This window comes from Lissotriton helveticus, chromosome 1_1, assembly GCF_964261635.1.
Source record: "Lissotriton helveticus chromosome 1_1, aLisHel1.1, whole genome shotgun sequence".
NCBI lineage: Eukaryota > Metazoa > Chordata > Amphibia > Caudata > Salamandridae > Lissotriton > Lissotriton helveticus.
Genome location: NC_136057.1, coordinates 1,127,655,796 through 1,127,681,761, shown reverse-complemented (window position 1 = coordinate 1,127,681,761; position 25,966 = coordinate 1,127,655,796). Strand labels below are relative to the sequence as shown.

Below are 25,966 nucleotides of genomic sequence, written 5' to 3'. Positions count from 1 at the left end.
AGACAGTACAAGAACATTTAGTTTTTACTTGACCCCATTTTTGTGCTAAAGCTCTTGCTTCTTTTGTGCTTTGATACTGATAAATGTCCATAAATAACGTACCTGCCCAATCGTCCAGCTTTCTCCAAACACCTGGGCACTTCTCACTTCCATATTACTCGATGTAGTTAGATCATTTGATGTGTATTTGTCAAAATTCCCACACAAACCAGCCAACCTCCCCTGAAGGGTAAACGAATATCTTTTAAAGTACACCCATTTTAAAATTCAAAGCAACATAAGACTTAATGGCACATCTCAATTACAAAAAGTAAACTATACATTAGCCATACATGTCTGCCAATTTCCTTTATTTACCTTAGTGCAGGGTTCAACATTGCAGGATATAAGCAGGATATAGCCATACCATTGTTGGTACATTGATGCAGAAATGGGCTGATAGTTATTTCCATGACAATAGAAATATACTGTGAAATCACTCGATGCTCGCTGTATTGTCCAACTAACATCTCTATGTCAAACATGCATTTTCAAACTTTTCAAAACTTTTGCAAACAAATATCTCAACTCTTAACTGAAATACGAAAACCTTAAATTGAAATTCAGATACAGTGATGAAAACTTAAGCATCATTATTGTTTGCCCGAAATCATTATTGTTTGCCATTACATTCTGCACAACTAATACACTCAGGGAAAGTGTGAATGTAACATGGACACAGCACGCACTGCTGTGCATATTAACCTTATTTCTCCAACGGGTCTGGAGTACAGAAAATTGTATCAAAGTCAATATTAAGAAATAATATTGTTTGCACAACTGCCGAGGCAATAGAATTCCTATTCAGAATGAAAAACACTGAAGAGGCAATTACATTAGTGACATGAGTGCAGCAATAGAGGAGTATCAGTGTCGAATTGGAACAGAATAATGAAGAATTTTAAAACTGTATGTTTTTTTCTTACAATGTGTTGTATGTTCATATGGGTTTGAATTCTAATTTTCACAACTGTACACAATCCCAAATGTTCCTGCTTAACGTTATTAAGGTAAAAAAAACAAATTTATCAGTAAGGTGAAAGAAGGAGAAGTACTTATCACACCCAGTAAATACTCATATAGTAGGCTAGTTACTGAGCACAGTAAATATGTCCTATTTTGAGTTTCCCACCTCAAAATGTAACATGCCAATTTGGTATTTACCTCCCCCAAATCTGCATGTCTTCCTTTTTGATTGGGCTTTTCTCACCAATAGATTTCACCAGTGTTGGAAATGGCCTATTTTACAGGGTCACCCCTAAACATTTTGCCTTCCTCCTCCTAAATTTTGCTAACTTTATTTTTGTTGGCCTTTTGACTCTGTGCACTATGCCACTGCAAACCAGTGCTAAAGTGCATGTGCACATGGTAATATTGACTCATACCCAATTGGCATATTTAGTTTACTTATAAGTTCCTAGTACCGTGCACTACATGTGCCCAGGGCCTGTGAATTAAATGCTACTAGCGGACCTGCATCCATGAATATGCCACCCACTTAAGTAGACCTTTAAACATGCCTTAGCCTGCCATTGCAGAGCGTGTGTGTGCACATTTATCTGCCATCTTGACCTAGCAGAATAAACCTTTTGCCAGGCCCAAACTTTCCTTTTTAACCCTAGGTTAGGCTCTGAACAACCAATGGGGCAGGGTGAAATGTATTTAAAAATTAGGACATGTACATTAAAGTTTTACATGTCTTGGTAGTGAAAAACTCTTAAATTGTTTTTTCTGCACTGTGAGGCTTATATCTCCAATAGGATAACATTGGGATGACTTTATTACATTTTATGTATGTAATTTCCAAGTGGGAAGCTATAACTTACTCGAGTTTAGTTTCTCTGAAATAATGATTTAAAATCCTAACTTGTAGTGTGTTCTCACTGTTTTACTGTTTGAAGTGTTACACATATACGTTATTTGTTGCCACTAAGTTAAGTCTGAATGCTCTGTACCAAGCTACCTAAGGGGTGAGCACAGGATAATTGTGGGGTTTGCTTGTGCCTTACCCTGAAAAGAATTGTTGTTGCTGCTTGAACAGGGCATACACCCCAGTCAACCAGCAAACCAATTTCTTACAACCCGGTTTTGTAATGGGAAAACAGCGTGTTGAGACAATTGAACACATCAGGAAATTTCAATACATGTGCAAGGTATGATTTGTGCGGGGTGAGAATGTAATTCTTCCTATGACAGCTGTCAGTGCAGTCCAGAGAAGAAACAACAGTGGAGACATGGAGATCTCTGTATAGTGGTGAAACCAACTTTAGAATATTTAGAATAAATCCAGGATCAATATCTAAGCCAAAGGGTAGGAAAGTAAAGCTGGTATTTGTGGGTGACATAGGTTGAAATGGGAATGGAGGGTGAGGGGAAATGAAGGTGTAAGAAACTGGAAACTGGGTATTGGTTAAGAGGGTAAAAACCCTACTCAAGCACCAACCAGAATTCCTGTTTAGGTGAACCACAAAGTCACTAAATTAACCTGTGCTTGACCCTCTGGTAGTTTGGCATAAAACCAGTCAGGTTACCTTAGAGGCAATGTGTACAGTATTTATACAGTACACAAACAGACATAAAGTGAAACCACAGCACAAGAAAAACCCCATACCAATTTAGAAAAATCCAGAAATGTTATTAAATAAAATCACACCAAAAGAAATTGAATCCAATCATCAGAACCGGAGTTATGAAGTTTAGTGCAAAATAGCACCTGCAAGCGGAAAGGGCCAACTGAGTGTATCTGACCAGTATGGACCGGGCAAAGTCATAAATTTAGGTCAACTCCTGCGAGCTGTACCTTATGTCCTTGGTGAGAGGTCTGCGCGGCATATGCTCTCAGGGGCTTTGTGTTGCTGGTTTCGAGGAGACTTGCAGCTGTGCAGCGAGGCGTTGTGGAGCTCAGCACCGGTTCCAATAAAGCTGGCAGCGGTACGGCAAGGCTTTGAAGGGCTGTGCGTCATTCAGCATTATTTCAGATGAAGCTTTCATCTGTGTAGCAAGGCTTGGGGGGGCATTGTGCCACTCAGTGTGGGTTCCAATGAAGCTTTCAGCTGTGCGGCAAGGTTTTGCAGGGCTTGGTGTCACTTCCCACCAGTTTGTATGGAACTTTCGGTTAGTCAAAGAGGAGTTCTCTCTGATGCCAGCCAAGGGGCCAGGACATGTGGAGGCTCCTCTTGGGGATAAAGGATTCACTACATCAGAGGCCATCAGGTCCGGTTGAAGGTCCAGGCAGATCCAGTGCAGCAGGTCAGCTGGGCAGTTGCAGGGTGGCCTCTGGCGCTTGTTGAGTCCCTGTCGCTCAGAACAGGAGCTTAGCCAACTGATCCTTGCAGTCAACTGAGGTTAATTTGGAATGAAGGAATCAGGTCAGTCTTCCTCCTCATAGAGAAGGGCAGGCCGCAAGCAACAGGACTGTCCTCTGTTGAACAAGACAGGCTTCAAGCAGCAGGGCAGCCGTCTGTGGAGCAAGGCAGGCCGCAAGCAACAGGCCATCCTCTGGTAGCGGCAGGGCAGTCCTCTGAGGGAAAAGGCAGGCCTCAAGCAGAAGGGTAGACCTCTGAGGGATAAGGCAGGCCTCATGCGGCAGGGCAAACCTCTGGGGCACAAGGCAGGCCTCAAGCACAAGGGACGTTTTCTGGGGAACAAGACAGTCCTTCTGTAATAACCACAGGTTCAAAAGTGTAGTGAAGAGTGTCTCTTGAGGTCTAATATTTATTCTTGGTGCCAGCCTTTAAAGCGAGGGAATTCTCTGTACTATCTCCACGTCTGGTTACGGTAAGCTCTTTCTTTCCCCTGTTAAGGCTCCAAGAAGTCTTGGGTGACAGAAACTAGTGTCAGGTTACTTTGAGTGTGATGGAGGCAAGCCATCTGGAATGTAAGTGGGGTTCCCCCCCAACCATCCAGGCAAGATGGTTCATCCTGCCTACACCCAAAGAATGAATGAATGAATGAAATGAAATTGGGTTTTATAGAGCGCGAACTTAGCCCAAGGGCATCAAGGCGCTAAAGCAGACTATGCGAGATGGAAACAGAGAAGTTATGTTGCAAACTGAGTGAAGAGCCACGTCTTCAGAGCCTTACAAAAGAGTAGATGAGAAGAAAGGCAGGTCAGATCATGAGGAAGGGAGTTCCAAAGTTTGGGAACAACTGCAGAAAAAGCTCGACCTCCCCATCTGGCCTTACTGAACCTTGGCACTATAAGCAGATTCTTATCTGCTGACCCAAGATTTCTAGAGGGAGTATAACGATGTAGGAGGGTCTTTATGCCCTCTGGACCAAACCCAAACAGAGCCTTGTGAACTAGACATAAGTTTTTAAAACGAATCCTATGGTCGATGGGAAGCCAATGCAACATTACAAAAGGAGGGAGAGATGGAATGAAACTTAGGTAGGTTCAACGCAAACCTGGCTCCTGCATTCTGAACCAGTTGCAGCCACTGAATCAGACCTCTGTTGATGCCCAAATAGAGGGCATTACAGTAATCCAATCTGGATGTCACAAGTGCGGCCACAGCCTGTTTACGGGAATCCAATGAAAGACTGGGTAAAATTTTCTTTAAAGTTCTAATGATCCCGAAACAGGTGGAGACTGTCCTGCTCACCTGCTGACTCATGGTGAGAGAGTTGTTGACCATGATGCCAAGATTCTTTCCAACTGGGACAGGGCAAGGACAGGTGCCCAACGAGTCAGGCCACCAGTCGCCAGACCAGATATCAGGACTACTGCCAAAAATCAGCACCTCAGTCTTCTCCCCGTTTAGTTTAAGGAAGTTTAAGCTCATCCAGGATGCAACTGCTTCCATGCAGAGCCTAAAGCTGGAAGACGCTTCTCTGATGTTATGAGTAATTGATACCATAATTTGCGTAAGAAAATACCTCCAAACCAAACGATCTCACAAGTTTGGCGAGAGGGGCTACATAAATGTTAAAAAGCATCGGGCTCAGGGATGAGCCCTGGGGCACGCCACAAATCAAAGTCTTGGGAGCAGAGAAAAAAGGCCCAAGGTTAACCATCTGAGTCTGATCGTTAAGAAAGGAAGAAAGAAGCTCCAGAGCTGAGCCCCCGATCCCTATCTCCCTGAGGCGCTCTACTAGCCTCACAGGGGACAGGGTATCGAAGGCTGCTGTGAGATCAAGGAGGATGAGCAAGGTAGTGTGGCCTGCATCCACCTGCATATGGATATTATTAAAAACCACCATAAGGGCGGTTTCCGTACTATGAAGGGCTCTAAAGCCGTGCTGAGAGTCATCTAACAATCGATGATCATTCAGATAGGAAGAGAGACAGGAGTTAAGGTGCCTTTCAAGAATCTTGGCCGGCACCGGGAGCAGTGAAATCGGGCGACAATCCTTAAGCTCCGTCGGATCCAGAGAGCTTCTTCAGCAACGACTTTACCACTGCCGTCTTTCAGGACAACGGAAACTGTCCATCAAAGATGGCCTGATTAAGAACCGCTGAAAGGAGTGGTATGATTACATCTCGACACCGTTTTGTTATCTTGAGAGGGCAGGCGTCTAAAGGTGAGCCCGACTTAACACCTTCCAGCAGTCTGTCTGTGTCTTTGAGCACTAGTAATGGAAAAGACAGAAGTGTGGGAAGAGACACAGAGACCGCTGGTTCCTCCACTGGTGTAAGTGCAGAGGTGGAATGTCCTATATTTGCAACTTCAAGGGCCAGGTAGATGTCTCTGATCTTACTAGTCACAGAAAGACTGTGAAACATCCCCGGAAAAAGGTTTTATCGGAACAGTGAGGGAATTGATAACCTTGAACAGTTCCCTCGGGGATTTAGACGCAACCATCGTCTTGGAATAAAAAGCCTTTTTTTCTTCCATAATGGCTTCCTCATAATGTTTAAGAGAAATCCTATGAAGTTCTTTGTCTGCAGAGTCTAAATTAGAGCACCAAAGCTTTTCCAATCGACGGCAGATTAATCTCAGTTTCCTAAGTTTGTCTGAAAACCACGGAGCGGAAGGTTTTAATCTAGCGGAATAGTGCTTCCTAACTGGAGCCAAATTGTCCAAAGCCTCAGACAATTTTAGCGAGAGCTCCATAGCAGCCTGATTGACATCATGATGCCCCAAGGAAGAATAGTTCTCTAACAGGCCAATAAGGGCCTCATTTGTTATACGGCTAAAATCTCTCCTTTCCACCCAATGTTTGTGTTCTGAAACAATAGTATTACTGGATGGACCACTGCATAAATGAAAAGGTACTGCAAAATGGTCCGAACATGTCAAAGGGACAGGGTCTCCCACAGTAACTCGAGGGTCATTGGAGAAGATCCCATCAAGAATGTGACCCGCCGCATGCGAGGGACTTCTAACCAATTGGGGGAAACCACAGCTGTTAAAAGTTTCAATAAGGGATTGCGTATTCCTACAAAAAGCATTATCTAAATTAAAATTAAAATGGCCGAGAAAGGTAAAATTCAATCTATCGAGCAAAGGTTCCACAAGTTTATTACATTTCTGACTAAAGGCTATCCTAGATCCCGGAGGACTATAACAAAGAATGGCAGAGAAACTTTCTGTGGGAAGGAAATTAATAGAAAAATACAAAGCGTCCGAGGGGGCGGAAAGCTCCTGAATGCGACAGACCAGGCCGTCTTTATAAAGGACAGCTAGGCCTACGCCCCGTCGGCCAATCCTATCACACCTGGCAAGCTGATAACCAGTCGGAATAGCCTCAACAAGATCTGGCCCTGAGGAGTCCGAGGCCCAGGTTTCGGTAATAAAAACCCAATCTGGGTTCCTGAGGGACACAAAGTCTTCAAATGCGAATCTATTCCTGATCAAAGATCTAGTGTTAATAAGATAGCCACTCAGTGTTCAGTCGTGGCTAAGATCATGCGTGGCTGGTGTCAAATCAACATTATTAATCGACATACTGCACTGAGTGCAGATTAAGCATTTCCGATCTATTAACAGCTCAGGGTCGATAGTATGGAGGCACGGAGGCCTTACTGGGCGTAGGTTCTGGAGTTCCTCTCTAGAATAGGTTAAGAGACCCTAATGAGGTATAAAAGGAGCAGCATCTCTGGCTCCTGGCGTGAACTTGGCGCGGACGAGCTCAGACGGGCTTGCCTTTGGCGCGCCTTAGGCGCGCCACCGGCGTGCCCGCTGCGCCACCAATTTTGCATCTGATTTTAAAGGGGGTGAGGAGGCGACTAGAGCGCCAACCTCGACAGAACCGGAAGTTGTCTCCCTCCACAACTATCGGGACCAAGGAGCCCGCGGTGGAAAGGGGAGTACAACCGGCACAGCTAAAAACAATCAGGTAAGGTGAGCACAACAGGAACAATAAGAGAATAAAAAAAGACTTAAAAATGTCAGTGCCTATATTTAGCAGCAGAACTAAGCGTATAGGCAGCTCACAAACAACATTTTAAAGTCAGAGCAAAGAGCATACACCTCCTCAATGCGCTTCCGTTGCGTGTCCGATTTTGCATCTGATTTTAAAGGTGGGTGAGGAGGCGACTAGAGCGTCAACCTCGACAGAACCGGAAGTTGTCTCCCTCCACAACAATCGGGACCAAGGAGCCCGTGGTTGAACGGGGAGTACAACCGGCACAGCTAAAAATAATCAGGTAAGGTAAGCACAACAGGAACAATAAGAGAATAAAAAAAGACTTAAAAATTTCAGTGCATATATTTAGCAGCAGAACTAAGCATATAGGCAGCTCCCAAACAACATTTTAAAGTCGGAGCAAAGAGCATACACCTCCTCACGCGCGTCCCTCTTTGTCTCACGGTCTGGCGGGAACACACTAACCCCAACAGGAGAGCAATTCACAGTCATGTGACTAAGGATACTGGCAGAAGGTGCACATGTTTGAGAGAAGAAAATGCCAACTTATTAAAAAGTGGCATTTTCAGAATTGGGACTTAAAATCTGACTTTACCATTAAATTACATTTCATTTGAGTCTAACCAGCATATTTCTATCTGTACCCAATCAAATGTAATCACTTATTAAACATAATAAGGTAACACTTTGTCAGTCAATACGACAAATGACTTTACGAGTTTTTCACTGTCTGGACATGTAAACAGTAAGTACACATGTTTTAATTTATAAATACCAAGCACCCTGCTCAATGAGCCTTTAGGGCTACCTTAGGGGTGACATATGTATTAAAAAGGAAGGTTTATGTTGCCAGGTCAGAATGGCAGTTTAAAACTGCACCACAGGCTACAGTGGTAGGTAAGACATATGTTTCAAATGCTACTTTAGTAGGTGGCACAATGTGTGCTACAGGTCCACTAGTAGCATTTTATTTACAGGTCCTGGCTACATGTAGTACTGTTCACCAGGGACTTACAAGTAAATTAAATGTGTCAATTAGACATAAGTCAATTTTACTATGTTTTGGAGAAAGAACACATGCACTTTAGTATTGGTAAGCATTGGTAAACTGAATGGAGTGCTAATTTAAGTTCAGAAAATTTTTATTGAAGAATTGTAGACAAAGGGAATACAATAAATCAGTAAAAACGATATAAAATCGTAAACAGTAATATAAGAAAAATATGCAATAATGGCAATAACATCAATACCAGTAAAATCGGTTAAAGGGAATAAAGAAAAGGGGAAAGGGAAGGACAAGGGGGAAGAGGGAACACAACTGATGGGGGACAATAATTATAAGCATGGCTAGTGAATTATAAAATGAAAAATAATATGTCATTAAGAATTAAAACAGTATACCATTGAGAACTAAGATATGCCACTGAAAATGAGAACAATACTATGAAATATGCAAACTGAAACACATACTGGAATAAAAGAGGTGAAAAGCCTATGGAACAACAAGAAGGAATCATGGAGGTTTAGGAACTTCCTGATGCAAAGGAGAGAGAGGCAGAGAACGTCTGGCACTGTCATCAAAAATTAACGTAACTGGCTCCCACAATGCCTTTCTTTTTGTAGCCAAAATGAATGGAGTGCTAATGCCAACAAACTTGAATTCAGAAAAGCAGGAGGGGTGAAAGCAACGGGTTTTGGGGGGGGGACCCTGAGGAAGGGGCCAAGTCCAACAGAATGGCAGAATGAGCTGTCACATGGCCATGGGGACATTGTTGTTTTCTCTCTAAGTTAGAATGAGCTCGCGGCAGCTTGCCTGCTGCTTTGCACACGTTACTAAACAACTTTATTTTTGCAGTAACTTTTATGGCTGTTTTCACATGAGAACTTGTCACTGTGTTCACTCCCTGCAAGTTTCTGGTGTTTTGACTGAATATTGTGAGCAAGGTTGAACAACAATGCCCCTTGTTATGTTGTTCTGGCCAGTACTTAGCCCGTGTACAGAACATAGTGAAGCAGCTGTTGTTTGGACAACGTACTTTGGTTTAATTAGAATACATGAATAGGTAGCGCACACTTGGAGAGGGACCTTTCCAGGGAGAAGAGCAAGACAGCACCTATGATGTAGATCTACTCTCTATAGGCTAAGGTATGGGGGCTTCTGACAAAGCCCAGAGATCTTCTACTACATAATAATACTGCTTCTTAGCAAGGGGAGGCAGGTTAGGCTCTATTGTCTTCTCTATTATCATTTCATGAGGACATCTCCCTTCATGAAATATGGACTAGCTGCTATGCTGACTGTATTTGCACAATGTATTTTCTGCTTGTTGTGGCACGTATATTGCATGTTAGGGCATGCTAGTTTAAGTAAATCTTTTAAACTTTTTCGTGTCTCTGTCAAATCTTATTGTGGACAAGTACAAGAGAGTGGGCCAAAGGTTGTGTCTTGTTACCGCGATTCCTAAGAGATCTGGGAGTGTTGTGTTCTGGGGTATCTAATCATTTGTTTTTCTGTGAGTGATTAGGAGACACTGTGGCTAGTCTGTCCTGGACTCATGGGTACTAAGGTTATGGGATGACTTAGTCCCTATACACCAAGGTCCTATAAGCCTGCTCATAATTCTGTTTTGGAGCAGAATCCCAGCAACAGAGCAGTAGAGACAGTAAGTCAACAAAGGACACTTATAAGTTGAAGAGGCTAGGAAGCTTGCACTGGTATGAAAAGACAGTGCTTGGGAGGAGCTAGAAAGGATATTTTACTTTATATTTATATGTATATCACTCTCTCCTGACTCCTCCTTACCCTCACTCTCTCTTATTATGCCCCATCTCTACCCTAAAAACAATGCTTCTTGGAGTCAATTCACACCCCTCAATGATGTAGCCATCATCAACATTCTCTTGACCTTGAAACCTTCAAATCACTTCAATGATCCCCTCCCCTCTAATTTCTTTGAAGAAATGATAAGCTCACTAGTACCGCTCTTGACCAAAACTATCAATGCCTCTCTTCTTCAAGGTGAGTTCCCTGACTGCTTGAAGTCAGGGCTGGTTCTACCTATTCTCTAAAAACCAACTGCTGACCCAGAAGATCTGAATAATTTTTGAACAATCACAAACATCCCTACTCTGGCTAAACTCCTTGGGAAATGTGTTCATGAACAACTGTGCAACCCCATTGAGGAATTCAAACTTCTCGATCAATTCCAATCGGGCTTCTGCCCCGGCCACAACACCGAAACTGCCATCACTCATATAGTTGACGACGCTTTCACAATGCTAGCCCAGAACAAATCTTGCCTACTAACACTACTCAAACTCTCATCTGCGTTTGACACTTTCAAACATAACAATCTACTGAACCTTCTGAAATGTAGGATGGGGCTCTCCGGCACAGTACTAAAATGGTTTGCCTCCTTTCTCAATAACAGAACGCAGAGAGTCAAATCCAATCAATCTCTATCCAATTCTAGTCCCCTCTCACTGGGGGTGCCCCAAGGGTCCTCGCTCTCCCCCATGCTATTCAACGTATTCATTGAACCTCTCACCATAGTACTCAAAGCATCTAACATCCAATATCACATGTATGCAGATGACACCCAATTGTACATGAAAATCTCTTCCCCAGAAGATATCAAGAAACTCAACGGAATCCTGCACAAAACCCAAAATTGGTTAACCTCCAACCACCTCAAACTAAACACCCTCAAAATGGAATTCCTCCTCATCTCACGACCAAGCAAACCACCATTGTGGAGAAATATTTGAAAAACCTCTCCGCTCTCAACTGAACACCACACGTCATAAATTCAAAATCGCTGGGAACAGGGCTGGATAAGAATCTAAACATGCCGGATCACATCAACGCATCTACCTGCGAGAAATGATGTACTGATAATGGAAAAATGTTTAAGGACTAGGAAGAGGTTTTTGATGGTGGTATATGAGGAAACACCTACAGTGGAAATTTGACCACCAACTTTAAGGCAGACAGTGGTACTTGTGTTACTGAAGCCTAGAAAGTGTCCTTGCACCTTCTGCTTCTCCTAAAAGCGATTTCCCTTAATCGAATATATCACAAAAATTCAAGTGAAGATAACTGCTAAAAGACTTATGCCATACATGTTGAGCCTTGACCTCCCAGTATAGTCTGGTTTTATCTGGTTTTATCACAGAGTCCCTCAGCACACATAATTGATGGACCATCTTTAACCTGAGGCATCAAATTGCCCCATACATTCCTGTGTGATAGCTCTACTATTAGATGTCAAAAAGTGTTTTGACTCCCTTTTCATGCTTGCTTTTATATTAAGGGTCAGCCTGGAGGAGAATTTATTAGCTAAAGTTGCCTACTATTCTCAGCTGCTAGAGCTTGAGTGTTGGTGAATGATAACATAGTAACATGTCAGATCCAAAAGAAATGGCTAGAGTTATCCACATTATTATGCACCTGGAGTCTTCAGCACACGGCCTTAGGGACTCTCACTCTAAACGTGGGCTACATTTTGGAGTCATTGTATATATTTTTTACCCAGACAGCTTCCTCCCTTATGTCTGATACACAGATTAAAACATAGCCCCCATTATCCAGAACGTTTCAAAGGCAGGTGGGCCTATCAAAGATGTTCTCACTGACATCATGGGCTACAAAACTGGATATAGATTATCCCCTAAGGTGGCTGAAGGAGACAATGCAGTGTCTGGGGATACAACTACACTGAGACTTACAAGTAATGCATACAGATAATTAAGATCTAGATATCTGCATAATGTAGAAAGAGCTAACAGATGGCTTGCACCACTGCTCTCCATCATTAGCATAGTGCGTATTAAAATGTTTGTGCATCCCAAATTAGGGCATGTATGTGCGCCGCATGTACTTATAGGTTCATTCCAGGGGTGCAACAGGTGTCCTTTGGACACCCTGGCACCCTTGGAATTGCGATTCTCAAATTGCGATTTTCTCATAGAAAATCGCAATTTGAGAATGTATCCCCATTCATTCCTATGGGCCTCATGGCGCATAGGAATGAATGGGACACTCTTTCCTTAATTGCGATTCGCAATTTGCTAATTGCAATTAAGGAATGTTAGAGATTCGCAAAAAAATTGCGAATTATTACCTACATTCCATTTTGCAATTCTCAAATAGCGATTCCTTAAAAATCGCTATTTGAGAATCGCAAAATGGAAATTACCTACATATGCCCCGTAGTTCTTGGATGTTTTTTAGAGCACAAATTCACCAGTCCAGATGAAAAGTTAAAAATAACTAGGGGTATACTCAGAGGAGATTCCTTTATAAATGGGAACCCCTGATATAGGTTAAAATCAGAATTTTGAGTAGACCATAAGGTTCACCTAACCCCCCGAGAATACCAACATGTTTTGACCTAACATTAGTGTCAAAAAATCCTCATAGGTCTTTGTCAGAGTCAAAGAACTCCCTTTCCACAAGCACATGCATTACATGCAGAACACAGACACTAAGCTCTCTTACTAATAGGATTATCATCATGGCATAAAGTTAATTTGGAAAAACTACAGGCTTCATGGATCAGAATGAGACACATCTCCTCTGTAGTTATACACCCATCAAGAGTAAGACATGTCTAGTTGACCTATTCAGCTTCCATACTGCTTTATGTCAATGTAGACCACTGATATACCTTTGACCATTTGTGGCACTATTGTTAGGTTGAAACATGTTGCTATTCTCAAGTGGATAGGTGAACATTATGTTCTAGTATGAGAGGTCGCCTATGATGAGCATGTCATGAAAAGTTATGGGTGAAGCGACCTCTCAAATACCTTTTATGGCCCTGTAGGCTACAACCTTCACATATAGGACATGATTGACTTGATTCATACAGCACACAAGTACCTTAGGTGTTATGATGTAATCAGGAGAATGTACTTGGGTTATTCACCCTCTTGACTCTCCTGTGGGGATTAGACCCACATGCTGGTAAAACGATGGAGACGCATACCAATAGGTGAATGCTATATGATGCCACTGTTCAGAAGTTTTGGGGAAAATTCCTTAAATACGATGGACAAGTTGTTCCACCTGGGCTGGTGATGTATGCAATTGCTGCTTTAATCTCAATGCATGTAGCATAGATGATGTAGTAAAAAAAACAGTGGTTCAGATTTAAGAATAAAGGACTTTGTAAAGCGGTAAGCATGATCTGAACTCATAAAAGGGGCCAGCTATTGTTACAGATGCATTTGCATGCTCACCTAATTGAACCGAAAAACTTAAGATGTTATCTGACAAAACATGCCTTCTTTTCCACAGGAAATGTGTTTATGTAAGACTGCTAATTACTGCAATTCCCTCTGTTGATGCTGATCTTAGTTTTATGTTCCCTTTTTCCTTCTAGTTGTTTCTAATAACTTGTTAAAAAAAAGGAAAATTATAATAAATACAAAAATGCTTCTCAGCCTACCCAACCCAGTGTTGTAATCTTGGTCTGTAATGTAATCTTCAGCCCATGGCCACATTCACCTGTATCATGCGCCATCCCCTGTGACACTACTTAGCACCACTTAACAAGCAGGAAGGCTCTTGGCTTCCATGATTTCCTTCTACATGATGTCTTGACCGCTGGGCATCCTGAAAAAGGAAAACATCATAGGCGGTGATCTGGGAGTTTAAATTGTGCCTCAGCAAAGTGAGTAAAGTCAGAATGTGTTTCCTGCCTTCACCTAAATATGTTAGTAATAACATTGTGTTCCCTTAGCCAGGGTATTGCGGAGGGCAAACAATACATGATGCAGTCTGTGGTGTATTGTGGGTTCTGAAATAGATTTACGATATGCTCTAGAAGGACGGGTAGCTTCTATAATTTCTTTCTGATATTCTTATAAAGCCTCTGACACCTTGAAAGAAAAGCTTGTTGTTCCTTTGATAAGTATTTTTCTAAAGTCTTTCTTGCATCAATAATTTGTGCTTTTACATTTCTGGGGAGCCAGCTGGCTTTCATAAAATGTACTCATTTGTGGCATAACAGAATGCACCAAACTGTAGAATTTAGAAAATTACCTTCTTTAGTATGATTCCGCCCAATGTTTGCCTCGTCTGTTTTGCTGGATTTAGTTCTTTGTGCATTCTAACCTTGCTGAATAGGAGTAAAGGGCCTGTGCTCCCTTTTAACAAGGTTGAATCAGCCTAGCCTTATTTGAGATATTTAACTTGCCTATAAGGCCCTAGTATATGGTATACAAAACGTGCCCATGATCTGAAAGTTAAATGCCACTTGTGGACTGTAGCACCTATTGTGCCAGCCACTCAGTGGGTCTGGAAAACATGGCTTGAGACCTACAATGTGTGGCATGATTGCAGCAGCTTGAAAAAACTGCATTCAAACTTGTCGAAATAACTCTTTTTGACAGGAGGGAAACTCTGATTAAAAAAAATAATTGGTTACTCTAAGTACATTGTGTTTCTCAAAAATAAGGGTACCTGGTGTTTAAAGTGGGCATGTAAACAAGTTAAATTAACAAGTTCCTTCAGTGACTGGGTCCATGGGGGTACAGGACATTAGTACAGCATCATCGGCACAGAGCAGGGCTGGAATTGGGTAATGCCCTATCTGAGGGAGGTCCGAGCAATGCTCAGTCCGGACTGTATCCATGCTGTTAATGTACAGTGTGAACATGGCTGAAGGGCATACCTCTGCCTAACCTCTCTCCCTATGCCTAATGTGGGAGTGCATTCACTGCTAAGTCCATAACATACATTAGCCCTGCTGCCCGTATACATCTTTCTAAGAAAAAACATTATTGGTGGGTCTACCCCTAACTATGACACTACTTTCCACAATTTGTCATGCAGAACACAATCAAATGTACTTGACAGATCAGCAAATGCCACACACAATTGGCCCTTTTTGATTTGAGATTTACTTCCCAATTAACAAGATTGATTTGAGTTCCTGTTCAATCATCCCTAGACCCCCTACGAAAGCTACACTGTGTTTTCCACCCATTCTTCTAGTCTTATCAGTAATATTCGACCAGTAACTTTCACCAAGGAATTGAGAAGAGAGATGGGAACTTTGATTAGAAAAGTTCCCCTTCTTGTAAACGAGGACTATCTAAGAATCCCACAATGTGTTCAAAATACCCGCTCTACAACAAGCCCCTATTACCTGGGTCAGAATTGGTCACCAAAATGGTGTGTTAACCTTGAAAAGATTGACAGGGATACTGTTTGGTCCTTTGCTTGACTGCCCTTACTATTCATGAGGACCCTGCCAATCTCATCCAAGGAAAAAGATTGGCTTCTTTGATCATATGGTATTTCCTCAGAAGCAGGATCTGGCTACCAAAGTCATGCAAAGTCAATTTTTAAAGTTTATTAAAAGCCAATTTGATGGCAAAGTCTGATCTTTTTTTAAAACACATTTAGGAAAAGTAAGTTTTAGGAAGTTACATTTGACCTGCAAGACTTTTCTGAAGGCTAACTTACATTAGCTCTCCAGCTGCTGTCCAGGAATATTCATGACCGTAATGTGGGGTCAAAACTGTTCCCAGAGCAGGGGTAATGGCATGGATATGGGAGGAGCTTTTTTCCTCTGACAAGATCAATTGTGGTGGGTCAGGTACTTAATTTATTACAAAGGAGCCTATTCTGTCACAAGTAAATGCTGGGTGATACTTGGAGAGGACCAGTCTTCGCCCCCTAGTCAGGCTGCCACTGAATCCAGTTGGAAGAGACTCATCCCTAGAACTGGGTTTCAGTAACCACAGAGGAGGAACTGCTCATTACTCTTTTCCCACCTCTGGGCTGGCACTTATGGTCTGCACAAGATGAGAAGGGTTTCCCCATCTCGGGTTTTGATAGTAAGGTGCATTGCGGAATTGTGTGGCAAATAGAAACCACTGCAAAATTGGGTAGGATAGGCTGCAAGAGGCATTTTCATGAAGTGCCCAGTTGAACAAAACCAACTGTACCTATATTGGATCTTTCTGGTGGCCTATGATGGAGTGAGTCCTGGCCCCAAAGTGTTGTCCCTGAGGTACTGGGAGCCTTAGAAGTTAATCAGAGAAGCTGATTCAGAACCCCTAAAAAGATGGACTTCCAAAACCTCTGAGCTGTTACGGTCACATTGCAGCACAAGGGTACGATTTTAATACACCTTCCTCAGATACAGATTCAGGCTTGCACAGCAGAAGGATTTTGAGCTATATAAAAAGGACAACTTCAGAATGTAAAATCTTTAGCTGGGACTTAACCTGTTTCATGTATCTGATCTGCACTCCATTGCAGTTAGCCTGATATCGTGCCTAGGTCTAGGTTTACTGCTTGTATAGAATATTATTGGAGCTTATTGCTCCTTGGCACTATTTCTACTTAAACCATTTTTTAAATTTATATCACTGGTTTATCTATTGGAATTTTCATTGTTTTCGGATCATTTTGTTCATTGAAATGTATTCTATTTTTCTAATTCGGTTTGAGATTTTGATTGTTTAATTGTTTAGTGCTTTCACTTTATTACTGTTTTGGTACTGCATAAATACTTTACAACTTGCTCTAAGATAAGACTGTCTGTTCTGTACCAAAGGTACCAGGGAGTTGAGCTAAGGTTAATTTAGTGACTTTAGGATTCACCCTGACAAGTTAGCGTTCTTATTCCATGAGGTGGCAATCCACCTACCTCAAATAATAATCCAGTTACTTACAGATAGTGATAGCCATGAGAAAAACTCATCAAGCTAGGATATGTGGCTATTTCATTGGAAGTTAAGTAATTGTTAGCGAACTAAGGGCCACATGCATGAAAGTCAGGATTTGCGATTTAAGAAATCGCGATTTAGGAATCGCAAATCCCTATGCATGTAGAAATTACCAAACAAATTGTGATTCATACCCATTCCTTAATTGCGACTCGCAAATTGCAACTCGCAATTAAGGAATTGCTTCCCATTCATTCCTATGGGAATGAATGGGAATTGCATGCACAATTTGCGAGTACCCAATAGATACTCGCAAATTGCGCATGCAATTTCAATGGTGCAAGGGTGCCAAAAGGACACCCTGTTGCACCCCTCAAATTTCCAAGTTACCCCATGTGTGTGTGTAACATGAAACTTTGAAAAATGCACTTTAGTGCATTTTTCAAAGTTTTCGCAAATTACCATCAAGTCTAATTGATGGTAATTTGCGATCCCTAATAGTGGAATCGCTATTTGAATTTGCATCATGCATTTGCGATTTAAGTATTCGCAAATTTTGCGATTACTTAAATTGCAAATTTGCATTTGGGTTGATGCATCCCAAATGCAAAAATAATGGTTGCAAAGGGGCAGATTCCACGAATCCTCCCCTTTGCGACCAGTATTTAGTATGATGCATGTGCCCCTAAGTGAATAAACAAAATATGGCTCTCATTTAAAAGCTGGACAGTGGAACTTACATTTACCATTGTGAATTTTCCACTTTTTCTAAGGGACAGTGGAAATGCCATCACATTTACAATTCTGGCACAGGTTTTGATGAATGTATGTACCTGCCACAGAAGCATCCACTGGTGGGGAGAACTTTAGGGTTGGGTGAAATATTCCATTCCGCCCACCAAATTGACAGAATTTTGCTAACTCCACAGTACTCTTGTAATGCAGAGTTCAGCGCAAATTCCACCAACTGTGGCACTGTAAAATTGTTCTTGTGGAACCTCAAGTTGGCAAGCGAGATTTGGTACCCCTAGCATGATTTACAGTCACTATGTTATGTTATGTTATCCGGATTTATATAGCGCACAGATGCCCCAGTAAAGGGGCGTCCTGGCGCTAGTACAGAACAAAAAAAACCGGACAAGAGGTGGAAGACACAACACAACAACAGAACTAAAGATCCAAGGGGAAGAGAAAGGTTTTAACAGCCTTCCTGAAAGCAAGAAGCTCATCAATAGAAGGATGTCTGTTGAGATCTTTCTAACGCAGGCCATCTTCTAGAGCGGCAGCAAAATCAATGCAAGTTGCTGTGCCCTCTGACACACTGTGTGGTGTTGCTTGTGCTGATTTTTTCTGTGTGGAACTCTCCACTGGCGCTAAAAGACCAAGTGAGTAACGAGATGTTCTTATTTCTGTCCATTAGCAGAGCTCTGGGGAATCTCGCAGTGCTTTATGTAACTTTGCAGAATTCCGTGGAGTCAAATTCCGTGTATTCTGACCACCCCTAAAGAACATTCAGTGCAAATTCCTTCAGTGCCCACCTCTAGTTGTGGAATATCCTCCCAAATGTGGATTCTGAAAATGTAACCTCAAAATGGGGATGAACTACAAGTGGTCACACGTTTAGGCTCTCTAACCTGTTGGGTAGTATTCCTTTGATGCCATCAACACTATGTCACCTTTTGATGAACTATTTCCAGAGCTATTTGAAATAATGTGACAGCTCTTGAGTACTTAATACATCATTTATAAAGAAAAGAAAATAACATGTGCAACTCCCTGTAATTGAAATCACCATATATTCTATTTCAAAATGGTGAGACCGTTTTTTAAATATGTCATGTTATTAGGAATAGGTTGCTCCAGGGGATAGAGAGCGTGCAAAAAGAGAAAAGTGCTCAAGTGAAATGTGGAAGGAAGGGAAACTCAAAGTAGTGACATAGGAGAAAACAATTTTTATATTATTTATATACAGAAGGACTGGTTGTAAATCACCGTCCTACAAAGCCTGGCCAAAGTCAATTTGTATGCAGTTTTTTTACAATGTTTCTTGATATACATGGAATGTATCATTTGTATAGCACGCGGGGCATGGGTGTAGGGTCCAGGCCCTTAGCTGGGTGGGGTGTTCGTCCATCTTTCATTATACTACTCCACAATGGCTGGTTCCAAATATGAGGTGGTGTGGCAAGCAAATGATGGATTAAACCAAGATCTTTGGCTGGGGGTGAATGTTTGATTTGTTCAGCATTCCATCCATCATCTCTTCTTTTTGCTTTTGTCACCCTAAGTGGGAAGGGTATGCCCAGCCACGGGGTCCTGTGCTCACTGTGCCACTGGATTAAAGCTAACCTGGCTAATGAGGGGTGATACCCTGTAACCAGTCCCAGGGTGCTTGTTTTCAGTCCAGGGAGGCCCTGGCCTGGCAGTTAAGGCTGGACTGTTGCCATGGGGAGCAGGGTCAAAAATGATTTGCATATGGTTGGGTCCAAACTGCAGTGGAGTGGTGAGCAAAAAAACAATGGATTAAACCGAGATCTGTGACTAGGGTGAAGGTTTGGTTTGTTCAGCATTCCATCCATCATCTGTCCTTTGGCTTTCGTCACACTAAGTGGAAAGGGTATGCTCAGACATGGGCCACATGCTCATTCTGTCACAGGATTTAAGCTAACCTGGCTGATGAGGGGTGATGCCCCGAAACTGGTCCCAGGATGCTTGTTTCTTGTCCAGGGATGACCTGGCCTGAAGTTCAGGCTGGACTGTTGCCATGGGGAGCAGGGTAAAGACTGATTTACATATGGCTGGGTCCATATTGGGGTGGTGTGGTGGGCACAAAAACGCTTTTGATACACTACTATATCAGCAGGCCCATAGCTACGAGAGACCAGGCATGTTCAAGCACCCCTACAATAATGCTTCCTCTCCACTCCTAAATACAACTGGCAGCAGGCAGGACTAACAGGTCAAGAGATAATTTTCAAAACAAATGCTTAGCTTATATTAGTACTTCCTTCACCTCAGAATTTGTTCAGCATTCAAATTCAAATTAAAGACATCGTCTGCATAGTAAAGCAAACTTCGAACCCTTTCCTTAATTTTCAAATGATGAGTGGAAGAAATCTGCAAATATTAGTGATACAAAGGGGATAGTCATAATGCTGCGCTTCGATGTAAGCATCAGTGAAATGCATGTTTTACTGGACAGCTCCCCCTTTTTTTCGAAGTGGTGCTCTCTCTCTCGCTCAAGATTTACTAAGATTTTTGTGCTGTTGCAAAGTGCTGGAAAGTGATTTATTCCCACATGCATCAAGGGTTTTTGCATTCGCAAACGGTGCGAATCGCAAAATTCGGCCGTTTGCGAATGCAAATCCCTTTTTTGGGATGCATTAATCATTTTGCTTTTTCTGCATTTCAGAAATCGCAATTTTGTGATTTCTTAAATGCAATGCATGATTTTTTTTAAACTGCAAAATCGCAAATAGGAAGTGGTAAATTACCATGAAGTTAACCTTCATGGTAATTTACGAAAACTTTCAAAAATGCACAAAAGTGCATTTTTAAAAGTTTCATTTTAAACACACACGTGCCCTTGGGGCATGTGTGTGTGAAAAAAGTACTTTAAGGTACATTTCAGGGGTGCAGGGGGGGGTCCTTTGGACCCTCCCCTGCACCCTTGAAATTGGATTCTCATTTTGCAATTCCTTAATTGCGAATCGTAAAATGAGAATGCCTTCACATTCATTCCAATGGGCCCCTAGGCCCATAGGAATCAATGGAAAGGGATTCCTTAATTGCGATTCGCAAATTGTGAATCGCAATTAAGGAATATTAAGAAATCGCAAAAAAAATTGCGATTTCTTAATGCATAGCCGTTTGCGAATTATTAATTGCGATTCCTTAATTTTCGCAATTAAGAATTCGCAAACGGGAACATTGATGCATGTGGCCGTTACTTTCCAGTGCAAAAGGTATTTTTCGCAAGAAAGGTTTCTTTCTCTTGGTGAAAATTGTGTTTACGCAACTTTTCTAGGGCAATTACATGGGCGGTACGTGGGTGTTACAACAAAAGCACCCATGTGTATTGATGCAAATCTTGATATATTAAGACTGGTTTGACTTTGCATAAAATATATAACACCTCCTTGACACATGAACAAGGTTGAAAAAAATTGTATGTGTGATGGACAGTACAGCGCACATTAAAATGTGGAATGTTATAAAAATTATCTTGGCATACGGTTTTGGACTGAAAGGGTATAGCTCCAAAGACACCCCATGTTAGACATTACGTACACCTTGCATAGCCCTAGGCAGTGTATTTGTGAGCTAACGCAGAGAGAGAAAGCAGAAGCAGATCGTTATTCTGAAATATGGCTCTTAGCTGCTTTCTTCCCCTTGAGCAGTGCAGTGCAACACTTGTGGTTGCTTTGCTGAGTTGTCCTAAAATAAGTAAATCTGCCCCAATACTACACCATGTTGTTTCAAGGTATCCTTCCTAAATTACTGATCACCCCGATCTGCTCCGCACATAAAGAGAACTCTCCATCTTTATCCTCAGCCTCCGTGCTCTCCACAACCTTGGAGATTTAAAGTGGATTCAGAATGGAATAAGCAGTTTATAAACAAACAGTGGGCCTCATTTACAAACTTTTGGTGCAGGGCAGCATCTCAACCCTTCTTGCTGCTGTTAACGCGGGATTTCTGGTCTATAGTTATAGATCTAGATCCCAACTCAGGTCGACTGAACCGTTGGTACCTGTCATTGAGTAAAAGGCAATCCACTACTGGGTTAGTCAGTTAATGACTTACACCACTCTAAAGAACCACTGAAGCTTAAAAGTTTTAAAAGTTTATTATAAAGCCAAACTTAACTGGAGATACAAACATCTCAAAATAAGATTCAAAAGGTATACGGGTATCAATACAAACATGAATTTTCTGAATGCTCTTAGTCGGCAGAAGAATATCACCAAAACAAATTCTAGAATTATCAAAGTTACGAGGATAAACACAAGCTGTAGCTTATGAGTCATTTACAGAAGTGTGCCTATTATACATTTGGCCCTGCGGTTCGGGTTGCCAACCTCCATGACCTCAATCAGTGTAGTTCCGATTTCCTTTCACAGCACAATGTCTCTTTTCGAAACACGACTGGAAGCTGATAATCCCTTCCGCAAGATCAGTCTTTATGTTCCATAGCAGCAGACAACCCTAGCCCTTCTCCGTCCACTAAATGGAAGTCCCTAAATCTCTTCTTCCACTCGGCGCTAGGTTATCTCTCAATTGGTTTATTTACAAAGTCTTTAGCAATCTGGAATTATACGTGTTCCAACGACTCTCATCACACCTTCTAATATTTCTAAACGAAGAAGGAGCTCCTCGAGTATTGGACTCCTTGAACAACAAGCTGGAAATTCTACTGTGTTTAGAACCAAGTCTCTTATTCCACTCAGGAGAGGAGGATAGACGATATTGAGTGTCAGCAACCCTTCAACCTCCACTCCTGGTATCAGCAACTCTATTTCCACTGTTATGATGGGGTCAGTTCTGGTCAGGGTCACTTGCCTCACCCTCCCAGTTCTGCGTGCTTCGGACATCTGTAGCGAGATAGGTCCACTCAGGAGTAGAGTATCTTCTGCAAGGCACTCGCACCCTCCTTGATCTCCTTGGACCTTCCTGTTCCTGACCTTGTACACCTTCGTCCAGATCCGAGTCTTCAGATATAGGAGCAAGAGTTTCTTCTCGAGCTGGCTTCAAGCTTGGCCTCTTTTTTCTTTCAGGCCAAGTAGCTGCTCCACGCCTTGTCCTCCTATTTCTTGTCCTTTCACTCTGTTCTGGATCACTCTGGACTTGATCTGTGTCTGAGTTGTTTTCACAGCAGCTTTCTCCTTCAGTAGCAACTTCAGTTTCACTGCCGTTCTGTCTTTCTTCTTCTGGATCTGTAGCACTCCCAACTTCTTCAGACACCCCCACAGCTTGACTGATCCCCTCTAGTGGCTCACCGTCCACAGCTGAATCTTCATCTGTGAGAGGAGCTGTTTCTTCTAGGGGTGCTGGAACTCTTCGAGTATGGGAAGCATGGATCCAATTTGGCAACCCTCCGCACTTCACAGAGGTATTCGTGATAAGGATGACCTGGTAGGGCCCCTTCCAGCGCACGTCTAGACAGTTCTTCCGGACATGTTTTTTCAGTAAAACCCAATCCCCTGGGCACAGATCATGGTACAAGTCTCTGGAAGATGGAACCTCAGCAGCCTGCACCTGGAAGGACACAGAATGAATGGCGTCAGACAGTCCCTTGCAGTAATCCAGGATTAGGTCATCTGTAATGTTCAACAAAGCAGTGGTTGGGACAGTTGGAAGTCTCATTGCCCTCCCCATCAGAATCTCATGCGGAGAGAGGCCTGTCCTCCTGTCTGGTGTGCTACGCATACTCATGAGCACCAAAGGCAGAGCATCAGGCCAGCTTAAGGAAGTCGATGAACATACTTTGGCTATTCGGGATTTCAACGTGCCATTGATCTGCTCCACAATACCTGAAGCCTCTGGTCGATAGCTACAGTGCAACTTCTGATCAATGTTCAATGCAGAGCAAAGCATTTTCACAACTTCACTGTTAAAATGAGTTCCTCGATCTGATTCCAGGGAGTTTGGCACCCCGTAGCGCGGGATCAACTCTCTAAGCAACAACTTTGCTACTGTGAGTGTGCCGCACCTGCGTGTAGGGTATGCTTCGACCCATCTGGAAAATATGCATACAACCACCAGAACATACCTGAGGTGGTTGCTTTTTGGCATTTCAATAAAATCTAATTGCATTCTGTTGAAAGGCCCCCCAGACCTCCCAATGTGACTCATTGTAACTGGTGTCCTTTTCCCTACGTTTAGTTATTGACATGTAACACATCTCCTACACACTGCTTCTGCTGCAACCCTAAACTTAGGGCAATACCAAGTCTGCCTAAATACCCTCAGCATGGCATCCCTTCCTAAGTGTACTGGACCATGTATTTGTCGTGCCATTGGACTCACTAATTCCTCAGGTAACACTGCTCTTCCATCTGCTGACACCCAGAAATCCATTTCACTTTTCACACAACCTGCTGTTTCCCATGCCTTTTTCTCAGAATCAGGTGCATTTTCTTGCATGTTTTTCAAGTCCTCCCAAGTATCTACTGTTTCTAACATCATGTTTAATTCGGTCTTTTCCTGAACCCCACCTACTTCCCCCTCCGTGAAAGAATATCCTTGCTCCGCACAATAGCGGGCAACCTCATCTGCATATCTTTTACCTTGTGACACAAAATCTGTATTTTTGGTGTGGGCTACACATTTGACGATTGCGATTTCAGCTGGACCTTGTAATGCTTCTAACAGTAATCGCACAAATTCTCCATTTCGAATAGGCGAACCAGAGGAGGTCATGTAACCTCTCTGAGACCACAACTGCCCAAAATCATGAACTACACCGAAACCATATTGGCTATCCGTATAGATCGTGACTCTAATTTTGTTTCCTGCTATACAGGCACGTGTCAATGCAATGATTTCTGCTACCTGAGCGGAGTATACTCCTTCCAGGCAGGCGGCTTCCACAACTCCTGTAATGGTGCAAACAGCATAAGCTGCTCTCAACCGACCAGTATCGTCTCTTAAACATGAGCCATCAACAAAGAAAATTACATCGGGGTCAATCAATGGTTCATCCACGATATCTGGTCTTGGTTTCGTGCATAGTTCAGTCACATCAAGGCAATCGTGATCTTCACATTCTTCGCCTTCTATATCGTTAGGAAGTGGCATCAGAGTAGCAGGGTTCAAAACAGAGCACCTCTTAAGGGTCACGTTCTCTGCAGCAAGAATAACTTGCTCGTAGCGCGTGAGCCTACTGTTGGTCATGTGCTGTGTCTTGGTCCTGGTCATCAACAATTCTACAGAATGCGGTACATACACCACTAACTGGTGTCCCATTACAATATTTTCACATTGCTCAATGCTGACACCTGTTGCAGCAACGGATTTGAGACATCCGGGCAACGCTGCGGCTACTGGATCTAAGGTAGCCGAAAAGTAAGCAACTGGTCTACGGGCATTTCCATGAATTTGCACTAAAACTGACAAAGCACAACCCTCCCTTTCGCAGCAGAAGAGTGCAAATGGTTTCTCATAATCTGGCATTCCCAAAGCCGGAGCACGGCACAAATCCTCTCTCAGCTGCAGGAACGCCATCAAACAATCATTGTCCCATGGTACCGGATCACTCACCTCCTTGTGCATCAGTTTTTGTAAGGGTTTTGCTTTCAGTGAAAAGTTAGCTATCCACTGTCGGCAATAACCAACCATTCCTAGGAACATCCTGACTTCTCTCTGTGTCATAGGCGCATTCATTTTCATTATCGCCTCTATCCTATCTGGTGACACCTTGCGCTTTCCTTTTTCTATCCGGTGTCCCAAGTACTGTACTTCTGTCAGACAGTACTGCAATTTGCTCGGAGATACCTTGTGTCCATTTTCAGCTAAATGGTTCAGCAAGGCAATAGTATCTGTCTTACAAGCCTCTTCTGTTTCTGACGCAACAAGTAGGTCGTCTATGTACTGGACCAGAACCGAGTTCTGTGGCAGTACTAGACTTTCAAGGTTTTTCTTCAGTATCTGATTAAAAATTGATGGGCTATCTGTAAACCCTTGTGGAATACGACACCATGTTAAAACGCGATTCTCCATTTTAAAAGCAAAAAGGTACTGGCTCTCTTCATCCAATGGGATGGAAAAGAAAGCCTGACAAAGATCTATCACTGTGAACCACTCAGCTTGGAATGGTATCTGAAACAATATCACTGATGGATTCGGTACCACTGGACAACATGAAACAACTATGTTGTTAATTTTTCGAAGATCCTGCACTATTCTGAATTTCCCACTAGGTTTCTGC

At 42.5% G+C, this 25,966-nt stretch overlaps 1 protein-coding gene across 1 annotated transcript in view; it reads right to left on the bottom strand.

Annotated features, from left to right (window-relative positions):
• Positions 1-25,966, bottom strand: part of OTOGL (otogelin like) — a 1,067,300-nt gene that overhangs the window by 439,982 nt on the left and 601,352 nt on the right. Inside the window, exon 28 of the mRNA XM_078649280.1 lies at positions 103-222. Within this exon, the coding sequence (XP_078505406.1) occupies positions 103-222 (120 nt within the window). The remainder of the gene's footprint in view (positions 1-102; positions 223-25,966) is intronic.